The sequence below is a fragment of the Cebidichthys violaceus genome, unplaced genomic scaffold, assembly GCF_023349555.1.
Source record: "Cebidichthys violaceus isolate CVI_PGR_0920_01 unplaced genomic scaffold, fCebVio1.0.p SCAF_1, whole genome shotgun sequence".
Taxonomy (NCBI): domain Eukaryota; kingdom Metazoa; phylum Chordata; class Actinopteri; order Perciformes; family Stichaeidae; genus Cebidichthys; species Cebidichthys violaceus.
This window is the reverse complement of record NW_027176262.1, coordinates 22,027,640-22,055,441: the sequence shown is the minus strand read 5'-3', so window position 1 is coordinate 22,055,441 and position 27,802 is coordinate 22,027,640. Positions and strand designations below refer to the sequence as shown.

The following is a 27,802-nucleotide window of genomic DNA, read 5'->3' as shown; positions in this document are numbered from 1 at the left end:
CGGATCGGTCGCTATGGAGAGCAGCTCCCCAAGAGCGCGAGCCAGTAGCCACAGAGAGCGCGGACGAGCGAGGAGGAGGACCAGAACGTGCCAAAGCGCACAGACAAGACGGGAACCATGGAGAAAAGATCACCACTCAGGAGGACCTGGCCATCTAACGGACTGCGACTTTTAACGTCACTCCTCACCTTTTACGGACTCACCTGTAAGTTAACGGTTTCTTTGACGTTTTGGTTTTTTTGCCCACGCTACTTTTGAGGCCATTGAGAGAAGTTGCACCCGGGAGCTGCTACCGTTAGTCACCCGATTCAAAACGACGAGCCCCCCCCGGCTCACGTTAGTCCTCGTCGTGTTGAAACCGGGGCTGTGGTCCGTTCAAAGCGTGCTAGCTTTATTTAAGCTAACGACTGTTGTCTGTGAACAGTTCACATCACGTCGGTAGGAAAAGTACGTGAGCTAGCTGCTGTGGTCAGCTCACCGCGTTAGCTAAACCTCGTCTTTCACGTTTCAACACAACTTCGTTAGCGTGACTAACAATCGATCACGTTTAACTTAACGTACACCCACAGAGCAACAGCTAATCACGCACACAGGCAAACTCAATTAAAGTTAGACGTCCACGCAGAATTACTCCACTCGGGACGGGCGATAACTTTAAGCGCAGCGGTGATTTTGTGGTAATCATGCGCACATTCTCGAGCCAACGTGTACGTTATTTCCAATGTGTGTCCCATCATTTCTTCGCTGACATTATTCAGGGGTTTTTTTTGGGGGGGGGGGATGCCCACCCAGATAGAAAGTCATTGAGGAGCAGCATTGATTCGTGGTGTACAAAAATAGAATCGAGCATTGCTGCTGTTGAGCCACGGTGAGCAAAGAGGAGCTCCTTTGTGGAAAAGTTTGCCCGGTGGTTGTTGGATACAGACGGATGGGGACACACGTTGTGTGAGAGGAGACCTCTCCGCTTTAGGCGTGAGGGGGTGGCGGGGGAAATGAAGACATATTTTTTTAAGGGAGGCACTGCAGTCGCAGAGTCTCTGGAAGTATCGACCTGCAGGTCGGGCTGCATGCCAGAACAGAACAGAGTACACAGAGCACCTTCAAGTCCCTGTGCTTGTCCCGAGTGGTGCAGCTGGAGAGCTTTACCGTGTGTCCCGCTCCTGGGCTGGCATATGACAGGCCTGCTAAAACAAAAGAAGAGGAGACCAATATTGATGGCTACCAAAGTAAATACTGCCCAGGAATGCACCATTGCACCATGCAATCAATCCAAATCGGATATGCATTGACGTAAAACCCATTTCTGCATCGCTAACTCTGTAATAAGTGCCATACTCCCAAGTATGACAGCCAAATTGGCATCCGCTAATGATGGGGCTGCAGCTATTTTGTACTGATCATCTTCAGGTTATGTTCTCAATTAATGATAATCTTTTGGAGAAAAAAACATGAGAACATTTAAAAAAAAAAAAAAAAAATCAGACTAAGAGCGTTCAAGATGAAGGAAACCATCTGTATAGAAAATATTCATGTTTTTACAGAAACCTTTTTCTTTTTTTTTTCACAAGCATAACTATAAATTATTTAATGAATATACTGGGTGGTATAGTTTATAGTGTGCATTAAAAGAGATGCTGTTTCTGGATGACTTCATATCTTTGGATCCTTTCTGTTACACTGAAAACACACTGCTGTATGTGTTCCAGCTGCCACCAGTGTCCCATCTGTCATGTCCACACTCACACTCGCAACACATACTTTTACAGAGACCTCTTCATACCATACTTTTTCTGTCTGTACCCACAAAACGCTGGTTCATAAATCAACACAGGGAACCGATAAACAAGGCATTGTTGCAAACTAAGTTGATGGGCCGTGTGTGTGTGTGTGTGTGTGTGTGTGTGTGTGTGTGTGTGTGTGTGTGTGTGTGTACGTGTGTGTGTGCAGGTTTTTCAGTTTAACTAGTCACCTCGACAGCCAAGCAAGCTGATCATTAACACCGAGGACAAACTAGCCAACGCAGGTTAGTGTTGGTGTCGTGTTTGGAAGAGAACCGGCTGCAGGTTTTTCACTGTCAGTAACATATGGTGGAGCCCATGTGGCCCAGACCTACTGTGTTGTGTTTACCAGAGCACAAGTGTGCAGAGGGACTCGTGTCATTTTCAGACTCCCTGTAGTGTAGACGGGGCTGTGAGGAGGGGATTCATTCGAGGCGTGGCTACAGGCGGCGAGGTCTGTAATTGAAGACCAACGTTTTGTGGTTTCTTCTCTTTTTGGGCCGCATGATTCATAATCTAAATAAATAATGTTGTAATGGAGCCACCTAAATTACAGACCCAAAGCAGAAATAGATTTGAAAAAAAGCAGTGCATTGACTGAGCAGATTTGTTCCTCATTGAAGTTAATGTGCTTATTAATTGACGGTAAAATATAGCCAAGAAAATAGTTTTGTCATTGCAAATATGAATCAAGTAGCTACATCTTAGTGGCACAGGGCACTTCAGGTCAAGACGTGTTTTTGGGGCATTTTGTCTGGCACAGGTGGTTGGATAACTTAGTGTTGTTGTCAGTCCGAACATTACATTTGAGTTATAGATGTATTCAGTTACTTGTCAACCTTCCTGGCTTCTCTGGGAAATCACACTCAGAAAAATTCATTTTTACTTGATTCTCTTGATACTTTCACCATGTTTCCAGTCGGTCTTCTTCCGACAAGGATGCTAACATTTCACTCATGTCTGGTGTTAATTATCCACACTAGTTATTTTCTATCGGAACTATACACGAGAAAGGGCGTTAAAGTAAGTTTGAGCGTTGGATTCACATCTGCGGATCGCAGCTGTGGCATTCATCTGATCCTCTCATTTCATCCTAAATCTCAGCTGTGGAGCGGCAGACTGAGAACTCCTAATCACATTAAATGCACGCAGTGTGTTTCTTTTTGAAGGAAGGCCATCAGCAGATGAGTGTGCCGCTTTATTGTGGGGCACGGAGGCAGCGTGTGTGTGTGTGTGGGGGGGGGGGGGGGGGGTTTCAGGGAGCAGGCTGTGGTCACCAGCTTATGTTGACTCCACCCTTTGCTTCCTCTTCCCCCGACAGATGTGACTGACTGTCGGAGGCTTTGTGTGGCAAGCTGCTCCCTGGTGGTCCCATCAGTGAATTCAGAGCTGTAACCCCCAGTTTTAGCTGATCCCCGGGCTCGTCTGTAGCCAGCATGAATAAAGAGATACAGAGACATCCCCGAGACACAGTGGTCCATCGCCGATTACTTTCAGCGCACTGGTTTCACTGCCTGCACCAACTAGGACTGCCTGCACCAACCTGTTTGACCTGAATTACCCGAACCAAAGATACTCTGTTGTACTTTATAATAGGGGCTGTGAAGATGGCACCAATTTCCATTCATTTCAATGAAAGTTACTCACTCAACAAATTACAAAAACACGTCCCTCTTCCTTGTTTGCACATGTGCATTAGTGAAGTGACGTTTTTCGAGAAATTAAGACTAAACATCTCAATACAAATACTATACCCGGGCATTTTAAATCTTCTGCCTAGCGGGATAAGGCTGGCGAATCCAAAGACAACATCTACAATGAATTGAAGGCCGAGTCCTGATTTTGTTTATTCCTCCATTGTTGTCCAGAAACTAAAAACACATAATTGAGCCCCACCACTGCACTGGGCGACATGAACCTACAGCACTCGATCATCACGGCCTCCAGGTTACACAATGCTGCATAAATACTAGCTAGCTCACCAAATGGGAGGTTATAGTCACCAACAAATACACGGCACATGTAGTCCTGTTTGTTTGTTTGTTTGTTGTTTTGTACTGTTTTGGCTCAGTGTATTTTTTCTTCTTCTTCTTCCAATTTAACTTTGTATTTGTTTGACCCAGCTTTGCACCTTCTGTAGGAATGAATGGACTTGGAGCTGGCTGCCGCAGACAGGGTGTGGAAGTTGCAATGCATTGAGAGGCAGACTAATGCTTAGTTGATTCTGGTCTTTTTATGGGAATATAGAAACACAGCCAACCGTTTGGTTTAGCTACTAATCGCAGTGCTTCTGATGACTTTCATTATTATGTGTCTACTTCCTGGTTGTTACCACTCATTAAGACCAAAGTGCTTTGGTAATTAGCCATTCAAAATTGGGTTGGAAAGGGGGGGAACACATAGAAAATGCTATTATTAGGGATGCTATTTTGCGAGCTAGTATGTCTTGTCTACTGCATACATCTTGGATAGACAGGAATGGACTGTTTCAATCACTGAGTCATAGGAAACTACACGGGGAAATGGCTTCCAGATATTTCCACGCTTAATTACCTGCTGTGAATGAACACAGGGAAACCTTTTTCAAACCGCTTTTCTGCCTGCTGTTCTTCAGGACTCGGTATTTTCCCCTGAAGTCGGGGTCACTCGGATACACTGTGGCTTCACAGTCCATATTAAAGAAGTATACAGGCAGGGTGTGCACAGTCAGCAGTTTGATCCCCCAGGAGGGGAGCACCGGGGTTATGGGAAACAGGTGTGGCTGCTTCTCACCGCTCGCTCTTTATTTGTTTCACTCATTCAGCTGTCAGGTGGTTATGATGTTTGGGATGCGCACACAGTCGGTTGTATACGCTGACACGCCCCCAACCACCCAAGTGGGAGATTATTAACACCCACCAGTCAAACACTGGGAGGTGCTGACTGGAGCAAGTACGCTTTCAGTAGTGTTGTCCTATTTGCTTGTACACAAGGATTGGTAACATATGTGGTACTGTAGCTAATGGAAAGAATCTCTTGGAGGCTTAGGCTGTAAAGTATAGTACTGTATTGTTTTTTTTTTATACCGTCGTACCTTCCTGGCGTTTTATTTCGGGGTGTACGGTATATGACAAGTGACAAGTCTAGACTGAGGCCACACGAGAAGATTGTAAGATAGCTGTGTTGTTTTTGTTTTAGCAGTTTGGCAAAATGTTGTGTTCTTGCCTCGCTGTTGATGACTGATGACTGTAAAATGAGGTTTTATGGAACCAGTAGTAGAGGTGAAATGCTCCCCCTTATTTCTTTGTAGCATGTAGTCAGATCTAACCCATTAAACTTTTAAGAAGCAGAGGAGCGACTGCGCTCATGAGGGTATTGAAAATCACACCTTCGGAATTTCTAAGTACCCTGGTGTACCGTAATACCCCGATACTGCCCAAGCCTAATCTCTTGTTTTCAGGACCGCTGCGGTCGTGGGTCCCTCGGTACACTCGCCTACATCCTAGTTCTTAGGTCTCTAGCAGCTTGTTTAAGTGTCTAACCCTCTGTCTTGTGTTAACAATGGGGGGGAAATAGCATTTTGCTCAAGCAACAATCCTAGTCTTTACCATCTGTGTCTGTTATATTTTACAAATACAAGATTTATAATCTATGACATTCAGGAAGTATTGGACTGAATCACAGACCCAAAACCACAAGTGAGCAGGAAACAATCACTGTATTATCGACTATAAATGGACTTGCTGATGAGTGATGGTCCCAAACTGGTTCTTGTAGCACTGAGGGTTCAGCTCTCCTGTATTTCAGCTGGGGACACTCGCACCATTTGAAGCAGACAGAATTAGTCAGACTTGACACTGTTGGATTTGACGTCATTGTCAGCACTTGAGTCCAAGGTTTCTAGCTTCCAGCGCCTCTGCTCTCATCGTGTGTGGGATAACCTCAGACGCTGAATCCAAGGGAAAGAGAGACTCGTCCCCTGTTCCAGAGTTCCCTGCTTGGCTTGCTGAGCAGCCCTGGTCCTTGATGCAGATATATTGCGGTAATGGCTTGAACAGGATTTTGCACAACTGTGTGTCTGCTGGTATTCAGCCAAATGATTCTGTATTCCCCCGTCATCCCCGCTGTAGTTTACATTCTTCTGCTTTAGTCGCCGATGGTGTCTTCATTTTCAAATAGACAGTAAAGCTTAGTCATAGATTACCGCTCACTGCCGACAAACATGATATTTCACTGCGGTTGGTATTTTTGGCCTCTACTTGAGTTGCAAAAATGATCACAACAAAGTGGCAAGGTCTATTTATGGCTTCAAAAATGTTAGAATATCATATTGCGTGGATTGAATTACATTTAAAGAGGAGAGCATCACAGTTTAAAGCTTCATTCTCACTCTACAACCCAGAGCTGTTACACCAATATAAACAGGAGTACTATGGCCTTTATGTACTCAAAATATTTGTCTTTTACATCCAAGTGAGCTTCATATTATGAGAGCACTATGTCAAACCAGACGTGTAACCTGAATCCCAGAAAAAATACACTTGGATGTTGTCTTACGGACTTTTCCTGATTCTCTGTGGACTTAACAGTGTGGGAGGGAGGCGTGTAGTGCATTGCAAAGAGGGGTGTTGACAATATTCCCCTTCGATTGAAGTCTAGACAAAGTTGTAGAGGATGTAGGGGAATAAAATGTCATCACGGGCCGAGCGGTTTGGCGAAATGATTTGCATTGGCATGTTGTCAAGTACATGTATTTCAGTTTTTTTTTTTTCTTCTGTGAGGTCACTATAAATGCACCGTAGTCAGCTGGGGATTTGTTTTCATCCCAAGTGACCCCGGCACCTACGTCTCCTAGTTCTCACCGGTCACAGTGGGTGGTAAGTACCAATCAAGAGTCGCATTTTAATCTGTTGCAGAAACGGGGTGAGAGTTGCCGGGAAAAGTGGGTGTGCCGGGGAAAATGAGCTGCGTCTGACCAGGATAATGCTGCTGAAATGCCACACTGACCAAACTACTTACTGTCTTTATTGACCATCGGGTGCACAGAGCACAGAGGCAGGTTTTCTTTGGACTGCTTTGCTTCCTCTCTTGTTGTGGAGTGGGGTTTGCTGGTACGCTGAGTGCTCAAGAAAAGTTCAAAACGCCTTCCTCTGTTGATGCATTTCTACAGGCTGCTGTACAATCGCTCACTTAAACAGCTCACTGAACACAGACTAGTTTTAAAATTATACCTTCATAACAAAACATCTGCTAATAGAGTTTTTTTAACAGCTGATATTAGTTGAAAGATTAAATAACAGATACTAACAGGATGATTTGCCGTGATTGCATCAATTACGATTGGCACATTTTTAACTTGAAGTCGTTTGCTTTTAGTCTGTCATGCATCTTACTGGATTGAAGTGTGTTGTTCACCAGCGACCAGTATTCCTCTTAACACCGATGCATGTTAATACTAGCTCAGTGTTGGCAGCCTAGACGTGACGATCACTGACATCATGTAGATCCCTCAACAAAAAAAAGTTGTTGACAGAAACGGGCGTCATGCGAGAAATCTAAAATTGGACAATGATGGGAATGATTTTAAAGGAAAACAGTGTAATTCCCTCTGGGCTCTCTGTGGCATATGGGAAACTATGTTTCCATTATGTTAGGTCAGCCTAATGAAAGTACAGTAGCCCATTTAGAGCCAGTGAAGGGCAGTGGAGTCTGTGATTAGTGCAGAACCCGTTCTCTGTTCTCAGCAAAGCTCCACCCAACAAGGGCATGATCTATTTCTGTCTTAATGGATGGAAATTGAGCTTGCTTTTATTATTATTATTATTATTATTATTATTATTATTACTACTATTATTTTAAAAGGACAGTGGCATAAAAACATGTCTAAAAACAATGCATGATTCTTAAATAATATTTTTTTTTCTGGCCCATATGTATAAATGGTTCATTGCTGGTTTTACACTTGAACATTAAGAAGACTTCTATGAGGAAAATGACATTTCCTTTTCTGTTCACCTGCTTGTATTGGAGCACAGTTGCGTGGGACACGGTGCCGGTGGCTTTGCAGAGGCAATGTTGCCCTCGGATGTAACTGCAGTGAGACCAAAGGTTGAGCAAATGGCAGTTTTGAATACATGACGCCAACATACAATTCATCTTTTATTATCACACGGGCTAATGTGGAGAGTTGGACCTTGACGTATCATTGGTAGCCTGTCTGTGCTCTCTTTTGTTTGGCTTAATGGTGGATTTTAGCAGATGCTGTGAATAATTTACTAAAATCAATTAAACAGATACTAGGCCACCCGTAAAGCAGCACTTGTTCTGAATGTATAAAGGCTTCCGTTGTCAATGCGTGATGTCTGTCTAATGTAGTGAATGTCTAAACATTCATTCCTGTCTGTCAGCTTCTGAGACGAGATAAGGTTTTTATTTTTTGAGAACACTCGGCTACCTAAAAGAGGACCGGAGCAGTAAGGATGTACTTGATGAGCAAGCAGACCCTGACACAAACATTTCTACCCCGGTGCAATTTTCCACACTACTGTGGCGGGATGGCGAGTGCAGTGCAGTCTCTATTAGCATTAACGTGTCGGGGATGTCATACACTTACGCTCTAATTGAGAAAGACTCATCGTAGCTTCTCCCCTTAAAAAGAAAACACAGAAATGAAAGTCACTTATTCACACAGCAGCTTAAAAACAACAACAAAGCCCTTCCTTTCCCTCTTTTGACTTTGTCAATTGTTCCAAAATTGTACATTTTGTCAAACCTGCCCATCTCTGGGTCCATAGTGCTGTGTTCACATTCTGAAACAGGCTCCCTCAAAACCCCCACAACAAACAATAACAGATCCCACACAATAAGGCCGGACGCTGTCGCGTAGGAGTGTTTGTGTTGCCTTGATACACAGAGACAGACATTGTCCTTCACAAGTTCTACAGCGCAGCTGTAGTTAACTCCGATGAGAGGTTGTAACCTATCCCGACACTCTGTATGTCAACACTATTGATCTTTTTTTTTTCTTTTAAGCATGGATCTTTAATCAAATGTGACCTGGATGAGAAGGGTACAGAAGTCTCCTTTGCTATGGGGGAGTAATGAGAAAAGGGTTGCGAAGAAGACAGTGACATGTGAAAGAGGCTCGCACGCCCCCCCCCCCCTTTTTTTTTTTAAAGGCCTGTCAGCCTGCGTTTGTCTCCTCCATGAATTAGCCCAGTGAAAAAGCCTCACACCCTCTCAGGATACAATGCTAGGAAGGAAGGGGGTAGATTAGAGCTGGTGTAGGCACTAATGGTTTCTTCGCACTGCACAAATATTTCTTGCGATAAAGACGTGCTATAAAACAAGCAATACACCACTTGGCCTATCCTGTCTCTAACTGATTGAGTTATAGGCCTCACAAAAGGAAAGCATTGGTCTGGGGGGGGGGGGGCTGTGTTCGGCATATAGGCATTGTCTGCTTGTCCCTGGTCGCCTCTTTAGAGAGTAACAATAGCAAACAAATGGCTCCACGCCGCCTATTGACTTCTTTGAGTTTCGGTGTTTGAAGGCAGAGAGGCGGCTCCCCGAAAACACAGGCCCTAGTAGAAGATTTATTGATGAAATTGGTAAAGCAAAAGTCCCAACCGTTGTAATTTCTGTTCTATTCCACATATGTTCTAGCCATGGCTGCTGCTGAACACAAGGAACGGTTCAGTTGTTTTTCTTTTTCCCCTTGTCCGCTTGTTCGGGGTTGGAAATGGTGTTGAATGGAGTTTGCCAATGCATGTCAATGAACATTGTTCTTTACCTCGAGAATCAGATAGACGCTTAATAGTAAGCTAATGTTGCCATTGGCCTATTCTGGACTAAGGGGCTTTAGTGCTTGCAGTGAGCATGAATTACTGCGCTCATTAAACAGTAATGAAACGCTGCCCTTCAGCCTGTGTCCACCTCCTGCTCACTGATAACCGAAGCAGGAAGGAGGTTGAAGACTAGTCTAGCTCTGGTGCATCTTAGGTTGCCGCTAACCTGTTAAAGCGGAGAATGACAGGAGCAGCCAAACCCCACCTTCCACCAGTTCAGGTATAACTGCACTATGATGAAAGACAGTAATGTTGGTGTTAGTATTGACATTTCTTTGCAAATCTATAACAATCTGCATTTCGTGGTTACTGTTTAAAATCAGCCCTAATCTCGCAAAGACAATTCTTAGATGGAGTCGATCGTCTGGGACTAATCTACTAAGAAATAAAACAATGTTCCGCCCTCTATTCAAAGCCCCCCCCCACACACACACACACACACACACACACACACACACACACACACACTTTTTTTTCATTTTTCTAAATAATGCAGTTGGTGGATTTAGCCTCAGAGCTGGGGGTGAAGTCAAACTTTAATGCCGGGCACAGAAACATTTTACATTAATATATTTACATTTCTACATCAAAATGGATAGTTAAAATGTTTGTAGCGAATTGCTCTTCACAGGGTCATTATGGTTCATTGCTACTTGGATCTTATCTTCATAGGTTTTGCCATTGCTTTCATAGATTATGATAACGTAACATTCTCCTCCAAGTAACCGCTGAGATCTGAGAAAACAGGAACGTCACTGAAAAAGTAGTTCAACAGAGAGGATCGTACCAGGTTAGCCACATTTAGCTTACCTCGGGTAGTTGTGCAACCCTGAGTTGTAGAGTGACAATAAACCACCTTGAACTCAAACTGGAGATGAAACAAAGGCGAGCAGTAATTGTGACCCAAAGTCACAGACCAACATTCTCCTTAATAAGTTAAAAGGTTTGAACTATTCAAATATCTTTGCACATTATGTTAATGACACAATGATTGATACCAAATACCCCCTTTGAGTGAGAACTAAACAATGTTTATCATAAACCATAAATACGGTGACCAAAGATTTAGAAGAAGAAAAAAACTGTTTAAATTGCCAACCAGTGCTGAAGTCAGGGATCTCCTCATTCTGAATGATATTGTTGGCACAAATCCACCATCCTGGCTTTGTAGTGCGTACTATACGTGTGTTTTTATCAGTGGTTTTGACTCGGTGGTCTGAACCACTCTTGTCAAACTGTCATGTACTAATATCAGCTTGTAGAAGTGATTGACCTAGCAGAGCAACATTTTTATGTCCGAACACAGAATTCACGCTGTTCAGTCCTTTACTGCCGTCCATCTCACTCGTGTACTTCCTCCCAATAACTGCTTTGTATCCTTATTCCTTCTTGCCTCACTGTATTCATTTCTGAACGCTGAGCACTCAGAGTTTCCTCTCGCTTCGGTCCTAAACCGCACTCCCTACTGCACAGATTTCATGTCTGCATTCTTCTCATGTGAGGTCTTCAGATCAGTCCCTCTGTGAGTGCTGTTTGACATGATAATCTATGCACAGAGTTTGTCTACATGAACATGACACATTGTCTATTTCGTTGCTGCATTGTGGACGTTTCTGGCCTCGGATCTCTCCCCGTCTCACGCGGTTCTGACATGCAGTGCAGGCGTCGCTGCGAGAAGCTCAAGCCAGGAGACGGCCTCCTCCTTTTGGGGAGGTCGGGGGGCCGAAGCTGGGTCAGGTCTGGCTAGGTGGAGATCTTGGCTCGTCAAGTGGCCGACATGGAGTGTTTGAGTCCGTTGCCAGGCAAAGAGGAAGGTTTTGATTTACCATTGCGTCTTTCGAGCAGCTTGTCGCAATTAGTGATGTCAGGAGGGAAAGAAACAAATATGAAGCGTTTCTTCAAAGGGGAAGGAATAGCCTTCCCATGAGTTCATTCTTTCCTCGGGTTTGTAAAAGGGGCAAAAGTGCAGCTTATTTCTCTTCAGACAAAGTAGGTTTTTGCAGGCCAGGGTTCTTCCTGTTTGAGTAAATCGGTTGCGAATGATCAAAACAGTGACACGGCCACCAGAATATAGTGCTTTGTTTACTGGATAACCAGTAATGAAACTAGTGACCGTCCTGAGCTGTGCCTCGGCTCTGCAGCAGCCTATTTCCTCAAAGAAACCACATGACAGCTCTGTTTAACGCACTGCTTCCATTACATTTGCCTGCAGTATTTTAGATAATATTTCAAGGAGCTCTGGTTTGCGAGCTCTGGCTGTGTTCTTCACTGCCTCAGACTAGCAGTGCCAAGTTTCCCCACTCTCCTCCTGGCTGTAGGTGTCCCATGCAGAGGCCATCTGTCTCTCCTCCCATAATGGTAAGGGTGGAGTCCTCTTTAAGCACCCCTCCCCTCCCCCTCTTTCCCTCCCTACTTACTCCCAAATGCTTACAGTAAAACAAACAGCACATAGCATAGATGGAGTCCTGTTTCTTTGTATGCTTTGCGAGCCCTGAAAGGTGACACACGGAGATAGACCAACTACGGACGGTAGCAGTTGAAGTGTCAGGTAGCTGCAATATGCGGAGCATGTCACGGAGAAGCCGGGTCCGAGACACGCGTCCGCATGCATCGACCGAGTGTCATGCATGCCGAGCATTTAGTTTACCACTCAGACAACCGGTGCTGCAGGAGGGTAACATTTATAGTCTTGTACCGGTTAACATATGTATTAACACGCGCTTATTTCACTGACAGGCTTTTCTTTTCATGGTTCAAGTTTATTATATTTTGTTCAAGGAAAAACTTAGTTGCATACTAAGGTGACAACAAACAGCTGTTGTGTCGGCTCAGACGGCTCTGACCCTGATTCCACCCCCCCCCCCCACACACACACACACACACACACACACACACACACACACACACACACACACACACACACACGCACCACCAGCGCACCCAGAGGACTCCGGCAGACGCAATGCAAACACGGGCGACACATGCACTGCTAAGCACATTACAGCAGTGTGGGGTTCTTTCTTTTTTTAGACCAGGTCATGAATCATAGCTGGGTAAAAGATGTAAATGCATCCCCTGAATTATCTCGAAGAAATAATCCAAAAGCGTCTTTCCCAAGTGAATGACAAATGTTTGGTTTAAATGCTTTACTTTAAAAGGTTAAGAGCCTAAATGCAGTGCAGAACTCTGCTCGATATGATTAGTTTACACAGTGAGGAAAGAAAACAAAGCAAAATATCTTGAAAATGTGGGTCAGCAGAGAAAGAAAACAAACAGGAAAAGCCCAAGTATCATAGCGCAGCGTGACCCTTCACAACACAATGCAACGTACATTTAGGACTCAGCAGCCATTCAAACACAATGCCAGACTCTTACACACACATGGGAAGAGACGTGTGTGTGTGTGTGTGTGTGTGTGTGTGTGTGTGTGTGTGTGTGTGTGTGTGATCACTGAAATTACAGGGGACGTAATGGAGCACGTTGAGCCTCAGCCTCCTTTGGCTATATTCCTCTCAAACCAAGATAGCATTGCTGTGGCTCACCGCTCAAATCCGTGCCAAAGACTCAAAATACCAGCCAGTGGACCACTTTCATAAGCTTTACTCCATACACATCCGAGGCTACGTACAAAGTGGAAATTTACGGCTCCCAAATATAGCTTACTCGGCGCAACTGTGTCAATACTACTGAGGCGCACTGTTTGAATATTTTGAATGAAATCAACTTTACATTTTATCTATAAAACAAATATTTTCACAAGGTCTGTTGTACTATTTACTCTACAATTCACTTTTGAATTGGTGTAGCCTCTTAAAAATGTCAAAGCGTACATAATTCTATAAATGAAACATTTGTTTAATCATTCTCACAATAAAAACTAAGCCCTGGGTGGATTTTTTTTTTTTTTTCCCATTCAGGGCTGTAGACATAACCTGTAATTTAGGATTTATTTCAGGTTAGGTTTGCAAGATTCAATCTACATTCATTCCCATTGAGTTGTTTTTTTTAGTGTTTTGCTACAACCCGTCTGTCAGCTGTGAGACAGTACAGCTTACACGCCTTGAACACAGAAACACACTCTCTTCACTGTTCATTCCTGTTCAAATTGTGATTTTTTTTTTTTTTTGATTTTTTTTTTTTTGCTGTGACCAGAACTCAGGCATTTGTTGTCACATTGTCATCCAGTCTTGACTTGCTTTTAGTAATTACAGCATTCAAATATCCATTAATATTCAAAGCCCAGTTTACAGGTTGCATTACTTTACTTTAAAAGACAGAAGAAAACAACCTGCGGTGGGCTTCAAGTCAAATTAAGGGCCGTATAAAAAGAGGGCATGCAACCATAAAATTGCTTGTTTTGTTTCATCTCCTTCCAGCGATGTTTTTTCTTCTATCCGGCTTAAAAGGTGCTCTGATGATTAGCAAGAGGGACAGTCTGAGTGTCCCGCGGTGAAAGTGTGTTGCTTATTAAGAGGGAAAGCCGAGCACTCAGAGTAACCCAGATGAATTCTGGTCCCTTTTTCTTACCCCACGAAAAACACGTCTGAAAAACATATTAGCTGTTAATGGACTGTGGGAAGACTATGCGACTTGCTGAAGGCCAATCAAGACTGCAATTTTAATCTGAGACTCCCTGATGACGCATCCCAGCGACTTCGAATTGTAATCTTTCCTATAGCTGTCACAGTGGGACGGGGAGAAACGTACCGTTCGACAAATAGATTTGGATTCACAGGCGTTTTTCTTCCACCCCTACACGCCCCCGAGAACAAAAACTGTAATCTCCGAATCCAAAGAGATGTCACGAGAAAAGCATTTTTTATTATTTTTTTTACAATTTAATTAAAGCTGCGACAGTGACGTGTCGCTGTGGCTTATCTGAATCTCATCTCCATCCTGTTCTCTCAGCAGGCGTGAGCAGCAACCAGGTGCTTGTTCCTGAGAAAGTGAACGCCGTGCTGGGGAAGAACATCACGCTGGGCTGCAGAATAGAGGTGGGCTCCAACCTCACACAGAGCTCCTGGGAGCGCCGTCTTCCTTCGGGCACCATCACCTTGGCGGTGTTCAACCCCGAGTTGGGAACCTACATCCCCCCGGACTTCACCAAGCGCATCTCCTTCGTTTCCCCCTCTGTGCGGGACGCGACCATCACCATCGAAGGGGCCGGCTTTGCAGATGTTGGGTCCTACACCTGCAAAGTGGTAACATTTCCTCTGGGCAACACACAAGCGTCAACCTATGTTAATGTATTAGGTAAAGTATAGCTCTGTCACCTCCTTTTCATTGTATTGAGTGCTTCTTAATGCTGCTCTTTAATCTCACTTTTCCAAACCAGGACGCTGTTGGTTGTGATTAAGCAAAGCGTAGGTGACTACTGAGTGTTTGCCCTGAGGGAACAAACTGCTCCCTGAAGCTACCTAGCTTTGTAATTCACTCCCAGGACACAGGCCACGTACATTTAAACCCCTATAGGATTGCTCTGTATAGAAGCCGCTGTGGTGTGGTCCCTCTCATTTAACTCTGTGTCACTCACTGTGGAAAAACTGCTGAGTCAGGGTTTAAATTAATTCCTCCTTAAGGTCCTCCACGAGTCCACTGGCATACAAATCAAAAAGTGCAGATATTAATACTTGTACGGAATATAAAGACTCTCTCCTTGTGTAGCCACCATGTGAACGACGTGCAGAGGGTTCAAACGGTCTCAGCTCGGTGCAACTAGTTGCATGCAACAACAAGTTAATTGCAGGGTGTGATGCAGAGCGACTCTCGTGACATTCGCTCGCGTTTAACCGAGCTGCATTAAAAAAAAATATTTTTTTTTAAAGTTTCATGTGTCGCAATGCTCTTAACTCCACAATGTGCAGCGACTTCCCCGGAGCCAGTGAGGATCGTCCTCTTTACTCTTTGTCACGAATTATGAAATCATACCTCAGGCTGAGTAGTTGGCATCTGTGAAGCTCCCACAGGCCCCGAAGAAGCAGATGACAAACTTGGCAATCCACGGTTTAGAAAATGTGCAATAAAAAATATTATACTTTTGGGTATCTGCACATTTAGTGTCCCCCATAAATTTTCTTTCTTTTTTTATTTAACGATTTCATCTGTACTCGCCCCAATCAAAAGACACGGTCACTGTATCGTAATAGGAAATGTACAAAACCGCATCAAACGCACGCCGTGTGACTCCAATACATTTTATTTTAATGGAGATTCTCATCCTCAAAGTACTGCATGCACACACTGTACCGTCTCTGCACTGGTGTCAAGGGCTGCTCTCTGAGGAGCGTGGACGCTGAACTTTCTCTGCGGTCAGCGTATGTTTCCAGTCCTAAATTGGCGGTTGGATTGCGCTCCAGCAGCGCTGAGAGAAGTAGATTGCACCGTAGGCAGTAGTTTCTCATCTCCCTCCAGAGACCGGAGGAGACTCTGATGACTAATGAATGGTACATTAAGTGCTGCTGTGACAGCCACAGCGTCTGGGACCTCACAGAGTTCACCTAGCGCTCCTCTCTTAGCAAGCTTCTCAGGCATGTTGTATATATTTTTGGATCACACAAACACATACATGCTAAGGCCTACTTTACAATTCATGTGTAATTAGGGTGTGATTATGGCGTTATATGTTCTTGGCAATTAGATGCATGTCATGTGGGCATAGATTGTTTTTCTTAAGGAGAACACGCATCACAATTACAAGACCTAAAGTCAGCAGATTCAAGTTCCCAAGGCAGCGATGAACGTCGGCTTCTTCATCTCTGCCTTGTTTTCGGGTTGACTGGAGCATTTTTCACAAGGAAAAACTAATTCTGGATAACACGTCAACATATGGACAAAACACTGTTGAACCAGAGTTCATCGACATATTCTAACATACAGAACATTGCTTGTACTTGCATTCCTTTTCAATGAACTGAAGCAATTAAAAGATTATTAGATTAAAAGGCTCAAACGCATGAATAATAGACCGAAGTCACGACACGCATTATAATGATTAACAGGGTGCAGTGGACATTGACTTATCCTTAAAAGTTGCACTCTAGACAAACCTTTTATTCATTTCTGAGACACTCAACACACTATTTGTTTTGGCTCGGTGCTTTCTCGCGTTCCTTTTCACCCTCGTGTCTACGGCATCTCATAGAAAAGACCCAAGCTTTTTAGGAACGGCTCCGCAGGAAGTGTGCTACAGTACGCGAGCCAAAAAGTCCCCACCAGTAAGCAATAGGAAAGGAGCCGAGGAGGAAACTATGACACATGAAGTGAATGAGTTAGAATGACCCTTTGTTTCTGACGGGTGAATAGGAAATCTAATAAACAGTAACTGACTTTTTTAAAATGAAAACATGTATGCGACGCACATAAAGGTGGCAAGGCAGATTATATTGATAAACATCCGTGAGCTGCATTCTTTTTGTCTGAACTTGTCAATAATGCTCCTTCCTGTTTCTTACTCCTGACTCATAACATTTAAAAATCAGCCCCACAGAGAGATGGTTCAAGTTGCTTACTCACCAAAGCCAAAATCTGAAGAGGGTCGTATTTATTGCGGTGAGAAAGGTTTCATTTCTCCTTTTCAGTTTATTTAGATGATGCCGCCTCCAGTTTCTTGGAAGTATGTGTCATAAAGCAATGTTTTGCTTGCTTGTTAATATATGTCCTATAGCTTATATTTGTATGTTCTGTTACCTATCAGCTGGATGAGCTTACCTCCTTGCCGTGCGTGGCTTCATTTGCACAGTTAATTATGGCTGTTCTTGCTTTCAGCATCAACTTTTTTGCATCACCGGCATCCAAAATCTAAAAGTGAAAAATGAGGCCCGTTCATTTCATAAACGCCATACATCATTTATACCAAAGTGACCGCTTTGAATGGTACAAATACTGTAAAAATGTCCAGACGTGATGCACGGCCATTGGACATCTAGTTAAATCCCTTCTTCCACGGGGTTCCCACTCTGACATCAGTGTTTGTATGCACATGTGGATCTGTGTGTGCGTAGGCGGGAAAGGGCCAATGCAGCCGGTTTGCTGAAGGGAAATCGTTACCCTTTCCCCCTAAAGCATTTCCACTCATCCCAAGCGGTCCCCTCCCTTTCCTGACAGCAACTCCAAATTAACACGTCTCTCTGATTTAGTTATTCTGAAGCTTCGGCCAGCTCGCCTCTTAACATAAAGCAGCTACTGTTTATAGACGGAGGGCCTGCAAAGGAGGGGCACGGAGAAGAGAGGGAAGAATGCGAGGTGGATGACGCCCCTGCAGTGGGTACGGGAGATGCCAGGTTTATTTTTAGCAAAAGGGGTGCCGGGAGTTATTTGAAATTGTCGTCGGACCTCCTGCCTGGACGGGGAAGAAGTGGGGCGACAGATGTCTTAAAGGCGATGGCCTTGTCTTGTGGATCAGGCCGGCGTGTGCCCCCACGTGTCTCTTAAAACTGTCACCATCGCAGTAAGTGGAACAGCTGTTCTTTTTAAGAGGGACAGAGACGGAGGAGGCGGTGCTCTGGGAGACAAAGAAGGACAAATTAAGACAAGTGAGAGATCCCAGTGATGCTACATGGAAGTGTAATCTTGTGTAGCCAGTTGACTTCACTACCGCTCCCTCAGCAGAACACCTTTTGTCCTTTTTTTTTTCTTCTTTTGTGTTGCAGAACTTTCCCAAGTGTCGGTCAGTTTGCGATTGTTAAAGCTGGGGTAGGCAGTATATTTTTGGCGTCATTGGGGGGAAAAAAAATTCCATAATAACCTTTCAGCATATTGAGATTCAAGAGATCTGAGGGAAAACCAGACTTCATGTCTGTGACAAGAGACGTTGGCCAATCGGAGGTCATGTCAGAGAGAGTGCATTCCTATTGGCTGTTCTACAAATGAAGACGCGCAGACGGCAAAACCCTGATTCAATGGCGGAATATCCCGTCGCAAAAGTTAACGTTCCAGCGTTGGCAACAGCTGCCTGCACTGCAAATAAACCCAAGAAGGGAAGACTTGCTAGTCTACAATATAGGTGTACGTTTCAGAGAGAAACTGTTGTTAATGCTTCAGCCTTCTGCTAAGCCGGCTCAGTAGCGGACTAAACTATTAACAACATTTTCTTTCCATCGCTGAAGCGCTTCGTTGATAATGTGACGAGGGCTGCATTGTCAAAATTCTGCTGTTTATTTTTTTTTTTCTCCTACCCCAGAGCACCACTTGAATTACAATATCATGAAAGTTGTGTTGTTGAATTTTTGCTCAATGACGCCAAATACACATACAGCTTAACCCAGCTTTAAACGGTGCTCCATGTGTTTTTTTTGAGGCCGGTGCAGCATAAGACAATGTTTCACTGCTTCACGCAGCAGGTAGAGGGTTCTGGTCACGTCCCTCTTGCACGGATCTGTTTTGCCTCTGTTGGGGAAAAAAAAAAAAAAAAAAACCTTGTTCCGTCTAAACCTGCAGTTATTCTCAGAAAGCCAGTATAACATTACCTCAGCTCTAAAGCGCTGACAAGTGTACAGTAACTTTCTGTACAACATTTTTAAGTTTTTTTCCCCCCCCATAAATCATAGCTCCACTAGAACCTTAGAGTCGGACCGATAGACGACCCATCCTGTAACACACTATATGTTTGGAACACAACAACAAAGACGGCTCAGTCTCCACTGAAATGCCATCATAAAGATTGAGTACCGTGGTTCATTAATGTTTCATGCATATATGTGAAATGGAAGAAATCCATCTGCTCTCTCTGGCAGTTAAGTATACTAAGGCCACTTCCCTCTGTCCATATACCATATGATGGACATTATTTATTCATATACATACTAAAAAAAGATCAATATTCATTATGTAATCTTTCCTCCATTCTGTCATTTCCTCCCCCCCCCCCCCTCTTTTCTACTCCTCGCTCTCTTGAACACAGTGGAGCCAAAGGTCTATGTGTCCGCCGGTCCCACGGCTCTGCTGGACGGCGGGAACGAGTCGCTGGTGGCCACCTGCATAGCGGAGCGCGGCCGCCCCGCTGCCGAGGTCTTCTGGGAGACGGAGCTGTACGGACGGAGCGAGAAGCAAAGCCGGGACGAGCCCAACGGCACCACCACTGTTCAAGTGCACTACATGTGGCAGCCGCAGAGCTACGCCCAGGGGAAGACGCTCACCTGTGTGGTGCGCCACCCGGCCCTGCAAACAGAGTTCCGCATACCATACATACTAAATGTTCAGTGTAAGTGCTCCAATATAATAACACCTGCTTGATTCCTGTTGTGTCTTTTCTCACATGGATTCTATATTTTGTTCTTATTGTCAACAAATGAATTGAATTCTTCTTAGTCTCTGCGCAGTAGACCGCCATTGTTCGGCAACTGTTGACTCGCTACATTGTTAATCCTCCCTTTTAAAGTTTCTACTGTAATACATTAGGTAAAGTGCAACATTCCCAAATTAGTTGTCCATCAGGTACAGAGGAAGACGTTTCTTTTCCCAGTGTGATAAAATGGAAACAAATCAAAGGAGCATTCCATAATGCTTCCTCGTTTACGGTTACGTTTTTTTATTTTATCATCTCGGAATTTGGACAAGAAAGATGTGCATGTTTGTCCTCCTGTTCCAGTAATGCTTGCTAAAAATATATATAATATCAGCAGCCTCAACTTCCACCTCAAAATGTTCAGAGACACAAATGAATCCAAAGTTCAGTCTGCTCCCGTTCTTCTTGATTGCCACCTTGCCTTGGTTAAAAGACTATGGCTGCTCAATAATTGAGTAAGATTCTGCAGTTTATTGACATTTTTGCTGTTATCGTCAATGATATACATTTTTCCTGAAATCACCAAGATGAATAATCCTAATCAATACAGCCAGCAAAGTAATGATTATTATGGTTCTAAGTGTGCAGCCCTAACAGCATATCTTATCGATATTAACCCGTGATAATAGCGTGATTTATGAATAGCCTGATCACTACCTTTCCCTCTTTTACCATAAAGGGGCCATTTAAGAGTCGTTTTAACGTTGTAATCATTAAAGCACACTTCCGTAGCGAGCACTACTAAGGGTTTGACTGAGCTTGGACTGTGCGAGTGCCGGCTAATGAAGGTATTTTATGAAATATTGATCAGGCCTCGGCAGCAACACAAGTAGCAGGGGGGCCAGCGGATGGAGACGCAGGAAAACAAAAGGTTAATACAGGTGGAAAGAGGCTTTCCAGCTCAATAAAGCATGTCGAATGCAGAGGCAAGGGATTTTAAGTGCAAAAGAAGCACAATTTCAACGTTGAGCTGCGTGAAAAGGGTCAGCGGACGCGATGAGACGACGCCTCTTCCTGCACGCTGTAATGAGTTCCTCATTCGTCCTCCAGAGAAATCAAAATGAAATATTGGATGCCTAAGTCAGTGTTTGCCATGTGTTATTACAGTGGCATGTGCTGCGCTTCATTTAGGCATCCTCCTGCTTTCCTTTGTTTTATTTCTTTGTCATGGTGAGGCAGTAGAGTTTATTATTAGCTGCAGTACAGCTACTGTCTGAGTGAGTCTGTCATTTTCTAGCTTTCCACCAACCCGGAGTCATTTGTTTGTTCTCTCGGCTCTCGTTCACCATGGATCCCGTTCCCTGCTACAGTCCCGCACAGCCTTTGTTTTTGTCGTTGCTCACTACTGTGCTTATAATGCTCGCTTTTGTTCCTTCTGTTAAAGCTCATCTGTCATCGGGCTGCTTGCGATCACAATGACTGATTATTGAGTCCTAGTCTTATAGCCTTTGAATGAACAATTAAGCTTAAATAAACACGTTTTCCTCGGCAGGAATAAAGTTACTGTTTTGCACGAGGTATAAGAAGAACAAAAAAAGATTCTATGTATTAGTGAATAATGCAAATGCTTTACATCGTAACCTTTTATGTTTTACAGTTGAACCAGTGGTATCGATTGTAGGAACGGACAAAAATTGGTATGTGGGTCAAGAGAATGTGAAGTTCATCTGTGGAGCCAAAGCCAACCCACCTGCCCATCACTTCTCATGGACCAGGTCAGTACCCCCCCCCCCCCCCCCCCCCCGAAAAATGGCTTCCTGTGCGAAAACTTTGTGTGGATTTTAACGTCTCGTCAGAAATACATGGCATACATACCCCGAAGGTCCACCTTTCAAGACCGAATAAGTAAAGACAGGGTGACATACATTCTTGCAAATGTGGCAGCCGTCCCCGTCCCAAATTCAGGGGACACAGCTGTTCACGCAACGATATCTTTTGCAGCCCTCAGTAAGTCAGTTGTGGCTTACTAAACAGGCAAACGGAACATGTTTGTGGAGAAACTAATAGCAAATACTCCATGAATGATCAGCTGCTGATTGGTCCAGTTGGGTAAAACTAAACTCGGTTTAAACAAACTTAAATTAAAGCAGCGAAGCAAAGAAGATTCTGTCTATAAATTACCTCCGGCATGACTTCTGGAGCCCGGACACTGGAACTGTCAAATGCGCTGCCGCACCGATCGGGAAGACTCCCTGCTATAAATAAAAGATTCCAAATGGCTCATGCATCAGAGCAGCGCTCGCATATCGGCAGCTCTTTGTCATCATCTTGCTTTGAAAACAAGAAACATGACCTCGTTTGAACTGACCGTACCAGGAAAAGTCTAGACGGCCAAACTCGTCTTTTTCTTTCTTTTTCTGCCCTGACGTTGAAACCCTGTGTTCACGTAGAAAGCTTCCCCCCCCCTCAGCTCCAATTATCCCAGTCATGTGATCACGCGATAGTTGCAACAGGCCTGTGAAACGACCAGCAGAGCGGTTTCTCAGTTATTCTTCACAACATGCAGCAATAACCATGTATTTCCTTTTGAGTCTCTGCGCGATGCACTGCACACCGAGATTCATTGAATGTTTCATTTCTGCACAGGTTGGATGGATTGATGCCCGAGGGTGTTGAGAAATCAAACGATAGCTTTGCTTTCACTCGCCCGTTGGAGCGCAATGACTCTGGAGTGTACCGCTGCGAAGTGATGAACGACATTGGTCTCCGCAGCCAAGATGTGAACCTCTGGGTACAAGGTACGATTTGACTTCGCCCCGGTTTCTTAAAGTGCTCTCGGATGTCTCTTATTTTTAACCATCTGCTTACTTAAATAAATCACCTTTAACACCCGAGGTTAAAATAGCAAACTGTGCCTTTTGACATTCAGCGTGCCTCTCTGATGTAAGATTAGCCTCTCGGTACGATCGGCCTTCGGTTCGACACTTCTCGCAGAGCTAAGCCTCCGTATAAATGTCCCTGCCCAGATCCACTTTCACACATTCCTGGCAGCATAGGCGCACGGAGTGCAGATAAAGAGTATCGGTCCCAAACATTTCCAGTGTTGTGGTTTTGGCAACATTCGATTTCTCAGATAAGAGAGAAGGTGTTTACTCCTGCTGGTTCAGCAAACTATGCACCCATGTAGCCTTTGTTTAAGGTCAGGTTTCACAGCGGGACACAACGAATTGTGTTCACAGATTTGCAGTAAACTAAAGTATGTCTGTACTCCATATAATTCATTTTTTAACAGTATTTTTGCTGTTCTCTATGACATTTTTCATTCATCGATTAAAACTGCAGGCGAGGGAACTTCCATCAAAAGGGGTTTCCCTGCATCTGGATTATTTAAACTTTGTAGATTCATTGACATACATCCTCACAGGATAGGAAAGTAGTCCCGTCTGTTTCCTCTGTCTGTCCATGGTTTTCTACTTGAGTTCAGGGCGGGAATCCTGAGAACTCTGCATCTCTTGTTGTTTTTGTTTCTCCTCTGCTCCTTTTATAATCCTTTTCCAAACACAACAACCGCTGCTTTTTGGACACATTCTCCGCTAACGCGCACACAATCTTTTTCATTTCTCACTGTCGAAAAGAGAAAGAGCTGGAGAAGTCCCAAAAAAAGAAAAGAAAAGGCTGTCAGGCTCCATCTGTGTACGGGCCGGGTTTGCTCCAAACGAAAGCACAGCTGACATCCTGTCTAGGACGGACTTGTGCCGAGCAATTATCTTGCTCCTCTTGTCAAATATTAAGACTCAGGCATGCGGCCTCTCACTTCCGTCCCCTGTGGAGATAGCCAGGTTGAGCTCGGCTGTATTCCCCCCCCCCCCCCCTCCGTGGCTGCTTGGTGTAGCTGTTTCACATTTCCAGTTGTCTGTGCAGCCTTGTGGTTTTCTGGCTGCTTGTCTCTCAGATGATCGGCTACATGGTTGCAGATGCTCATAACCCAGCATGAGTTTAAAATGTCACGCTGCAGGGCGGGATTGATATTGACTGACGAAGGAGTACGCCTGCCAGTGTATCGGTTCACTGACCTTGATCCGTCTCCATTATCCTCTGTCATGCTTTTACTTTCGCCGTGATCCTTCAGGCTCACGCTGTATAATTGCAGGCAATTAGACTCTTTCTCAGTTACACAAATTGTGGAAATCATTACAGCTCCACAGGGAATCCGGTTCTGAATACTAGTACCCCCCCCCCCAAAAAAAAAAAACCCTCCTGGAGATGCAGACCTCCTATTAGTGCGAGTCATATTGCTTTGTAGTCCGGCCTTTGATGAGCCTGTGCAGAGATGGACGAGTGGTATCAGGCTGCTCTGAGCCCCAGAGGCTGGAGGTCAAAATGGAGACCGTTATCCTGAGCTGGAGCTCCACAAAGACTCTGGCTGCTATCACAAACGCCAGGCCACCGCAGGACAAATCAGATGCAGGAACCTCACATCGATCACACAGCGCTTCATCTTCTCACATGACTTCTCCACAGCAGGGTTTAGAAAGAAAGAAGGGGGGGGGCTCATTCAGATGCTCGTGGGTGCATGTCCTCTGTCCTCCAATCCATCTCCGTCTTTTTTTTTTTCTTCTCATGCACACACAATGACATTTAGCACTTAACCTCTTTCTGCCCCTCTCATTTCCTCGTTTTCGCTCTCCGGCACAGCTTTCAACAGATTCTTTGGTCTCAGGGGAGGCATGTCTCTGCTCCAACGCTGCACCGTGTTGATGTCAATGAATCTAAAAACCATTCAAGTATGCTTTGGCAGTCTTTACAGAACTTAAAGTGAGGTCTTTTTCCTCACTCCGTCTGCTGTCCTTCCTCTCTGTTTTCAACCTTTTCATCACGTGTTCACTCTGCAGATCCCCCCCCCACCACGGCCGCCCCCAGCACCACTGCGGCCCTCCCCCTCCACGACACCTCGGGAACGAGCACCGCCGCCGACGAGCGGAGAGCCCAGTTCACCTCCCCGACACTGGCCTCCTTGCACGACAGCAGCCTGGGCACCATAGTCGGCGGCGCCGTCGGCGGAGTTTTATTCCTGATTCTCCTGCTGATCCTCGGCGGGGCCTGCTTCATGCGACAGCGCAGGACCTTCAGAGGGGACTACTACACCAAACAGTACCTGGGGCCCTCCGACATGCAGAAGGAGTCCCAGCTGGACGTGCTGCAGCCGCATGAGCTGCAGGAAGTCTACGGGGACAAGACGAGCAAAGGCAGCCAGGAGCTGAAACCCAAACTGGGCGGAGACATCATTTACCCCGACTACACCCCCGACCACAAGGATAGGGATGACTGGGCCGACAAGGGGGATGCCAACAGGGGCCTCAAGGAGGGAAACTACTACCCAGATCACTACAACACCCAAAACATGCACCCCTGCGGGCCTCCCGTGCACAGCCCCACGGTGAACAACGGCTCCCCCTACCTCCCGGAGGACTGCTATGACAATGGTACAGACAGCGACTATGTGTCCCACATGGACGGATCTGTGATCTCACGCAGGGAGTGGTATGTTTGAGGAGCCGAGGGGGGGGAAAAAAAAAACAGACAAAACGAACCGACTTGACTAAGAATGATTTAAAAAAAAAAAAAAAAAAAAAAAAAAAAGTGACAGATATAAATATCATTAAAGGCGTCATTTCAGTTAAACTCAGTTTCACAATGAGCTCTTTGGACAATACTGCTCTGCCTTGATTGTAACCACTTAACCTTAAGGACATGTTTGTGGATTGTATTACACTTTTGTAGCATTTCAAGGAGCTACAACTGATCTGCAACGCCCCGGTGATGTTATCTGCGTTGGCTTAAGAGGCTTTGGCATACAGTGAAGTTTCAACTGATGTGAATGAGGTTTTGTATTCTGCTTTGTTTGTGTTTGCGCCTGTCTTTAACACAGGTGAAAGGTCAGGTGTCCCGCTTCTTGTTAGTGAAGTATTTATATCCCTGAGCTCTACTCCCATAAAACCTCACAACTTCTGTGGCATTTTCATAATGGTCTTTTGAGTACTTCCAGCGTTTTTCATACTGTTGAAATGTTTATCATGGCTGCAACCAGTATTTAAAGCAAATTATATTGCATGAGTTTTCTAAAAGCAAAAATGTATCTTCTAGTTAAAGGGAAGGTTTGTCATTCACGATGATTAAAAAGGGAGACTCACACAGGCATTGCTCTGAGGGAAAAGCAAACTGACTGACGCTAGTCCATTACCAAGAGAAATCCCTGTAAACCTTTGGTTCTCCTGTGGCTTTTTCAATCTCGCAGTATCTTCTGTAAAGTATTCATGAAGTGGTTCACCTGTTACCTGACAGAGAGAGAGAGAGAGAGAGGCCACTCCCTGTGGAAGTGCTTTTACTTTCAGCTTCAGTTCAACTCCTCTGTTTCACAGATCTCTCTGTTCTTGAAGTTGTAATCCTTCAGATTTCAGTCCTGGTTAATTTGGAGTAGTAACAGTAGTAACAGCCAGTGTGGTTTAATACTGCAGCAAAGTCTTTGAGCAGCTACTTTACAAGAGGAGCAACTAGTGAATCTTGTTAAAAAAAAAATAGTAGTCCGCTGACAACAAAAGCAGCAACAGAGAATTACTGTTATCTTGTTTTTTTTATGGTGAACAATCTCGGTCTGCGCTAATTGTGAATAATACTTTCTATTTCCTGTGGTTGCCTTCACAATAAGAGCCACCCCGTGCTGGATTACATGCATGCATTGTTTCCTCTGAACCCCTCTTGTTTACCGTGGGAATGGCGGACCCTGCCACTACCAATAAAAACTATAGCGAGATAATTACCGCAGAAAAAAAATTGATGATCATGAATGGTATTAAAATGGGGTTGGATGTCATGAAAGTCTTAAGGATTATAACTTTAACCAACTACGCTGTTATCATTAGCCACTTAGTCACTTTCTTGCAGTAAAAAAAAAAAAGCACAACTCCATTATTGCAGCTGTCGGTGAACATCAGAGGAAGCCGACCCCAGGCTTTAGCCCGCTCCACTTAGCCATGATAACAGGCTGCATCGTTGTCGTTCCCCTTTTCCCTCCTCCGTATCGTCTGATTTCTGTCTGCGCACAAACACCAATTGGTCATTACAGTTTTTATTTTAAACGTGGGATCAAAGCAGTGAGTTATAAATACCAGATGTGACCATCACAGCTGTCATCATCTGACGTGATGTGGCTCCATAAACCACCAACAGTTTCACTGCTCCCGCTCGACACTCCAGGGCCGTGATTCACGACGGTACATAAGCAAAAATACTTGTTGGGGGGGGGGAGGGGAAGAAAGTCAAGAGAGCACAGAAAAAAAAAAGAGCACTAATAAACTGATTGTTCAGCTTTATTAAGTACGTGTTTGAAGTATGATCGCGCAAATACCTCACAGCACAGTTGGAAGCGTTGTGTGCGGCCGACATCACTACCGATCACAGAACGGGCCGTAATGTTGAGGTTTGGCTCCTCTTGAGGATCTACAGCGATCATGGAAACTAGAAACTTAATCCACGAGTGAAAGAATTGGTTTAAGAAGCGTCTAGGTCAGAGCTGTCTATGTAATTCCTCCCAAAGGGATTTCTTCTTTTCATTTCCTACAATCAACAAAGCCAGTGACGTTCCGTTGAAACAAAAGAGTTGACCTCATGGATGAGCTCATCTCTCACTGCTTCATTTGACCTTCCGCTTTTCCACTCCTTTTTTTCTTCTTCTTTTTTTCTTCTTTTTTTTTTTTTTTTGTTGTTTCCTCAGGAGCCAAGCGTTGATCAAAGGGGCTTCATGTGAAAGGGAAAACGGGACCGTTTTTGGAAAGATCCCCGTTTGGTCCATTTTGTTGCTAGATGACAGAACCATATACTTGTGTTACAATCAGGGGAGGGGGGGGGGGGGGGGGGGGCATATTTTGAGGTCTCCTTTCTTATTGGGGGTTTTATAGATTGTGGGTGCATTTTTTTTT

General features: G+C 44.5%; 1 protein-coding gene across 2 annotated transcripts; it reads left to right on the top strand.

Moving 5' to 3' along the window:
* On the top strand, window positions 1–27,722 carry nectin3a (nectin cell adhesion molecule 3a). 2 transcript variants are annotated; one of them, XM_068715302.1, is made up of 6 exons: window positions 1–205; window positions 14,516–14,857; window positions 19,503–19,802; window positions 21,484–21,601; window positions 22,473–22,624; window positions 24,719–27,722. In XM_068715302.1, exons 1-6 carry the CDS (start codon window positions 118–120, stop codon window positions 25,375–25,377), a joined length of 1,659 nt encoding a protein of 552 aa, XP_068571403.1. In that variant the 5' UTR covers window positions 1–117; the 3' UTR covers window positions 25,378–27,722. The 2 variants fall into 2 exon arrangements, with proteins under 2 accessions (XP_068571403.1, XP_068571395.1); XM_068715294.1 differs by having other exon boundaries at window positions 14,513–14,857.
* Window positions 27,723–27,802: the final 80 nt, after the last annotated feature.

Bases quoted from the DNA above. Each gene is read 5' to 3' on its own strand.
- nectin3a (XM_068715294.1), top strand. From the start codon at position 118: ATGGAGAAAAGATCACCACTCAGGAGGACCTGGCCATCTAACGGACTG. The intron at 14,858-19,502 runs GTAAAGTATAGC...TCTTGAACACAG, and splicing joins AACCTATGTTAATGTATTAG to TGGAGCCAAAGGTCTATGTG. The intron at 21,602-22,472 runs GTCAGTACCCCC...ATTTCTGCACAG, and splicing joins CATCACTTCTCATGGACCAG to GTTGGATGGATTGATGCCCG.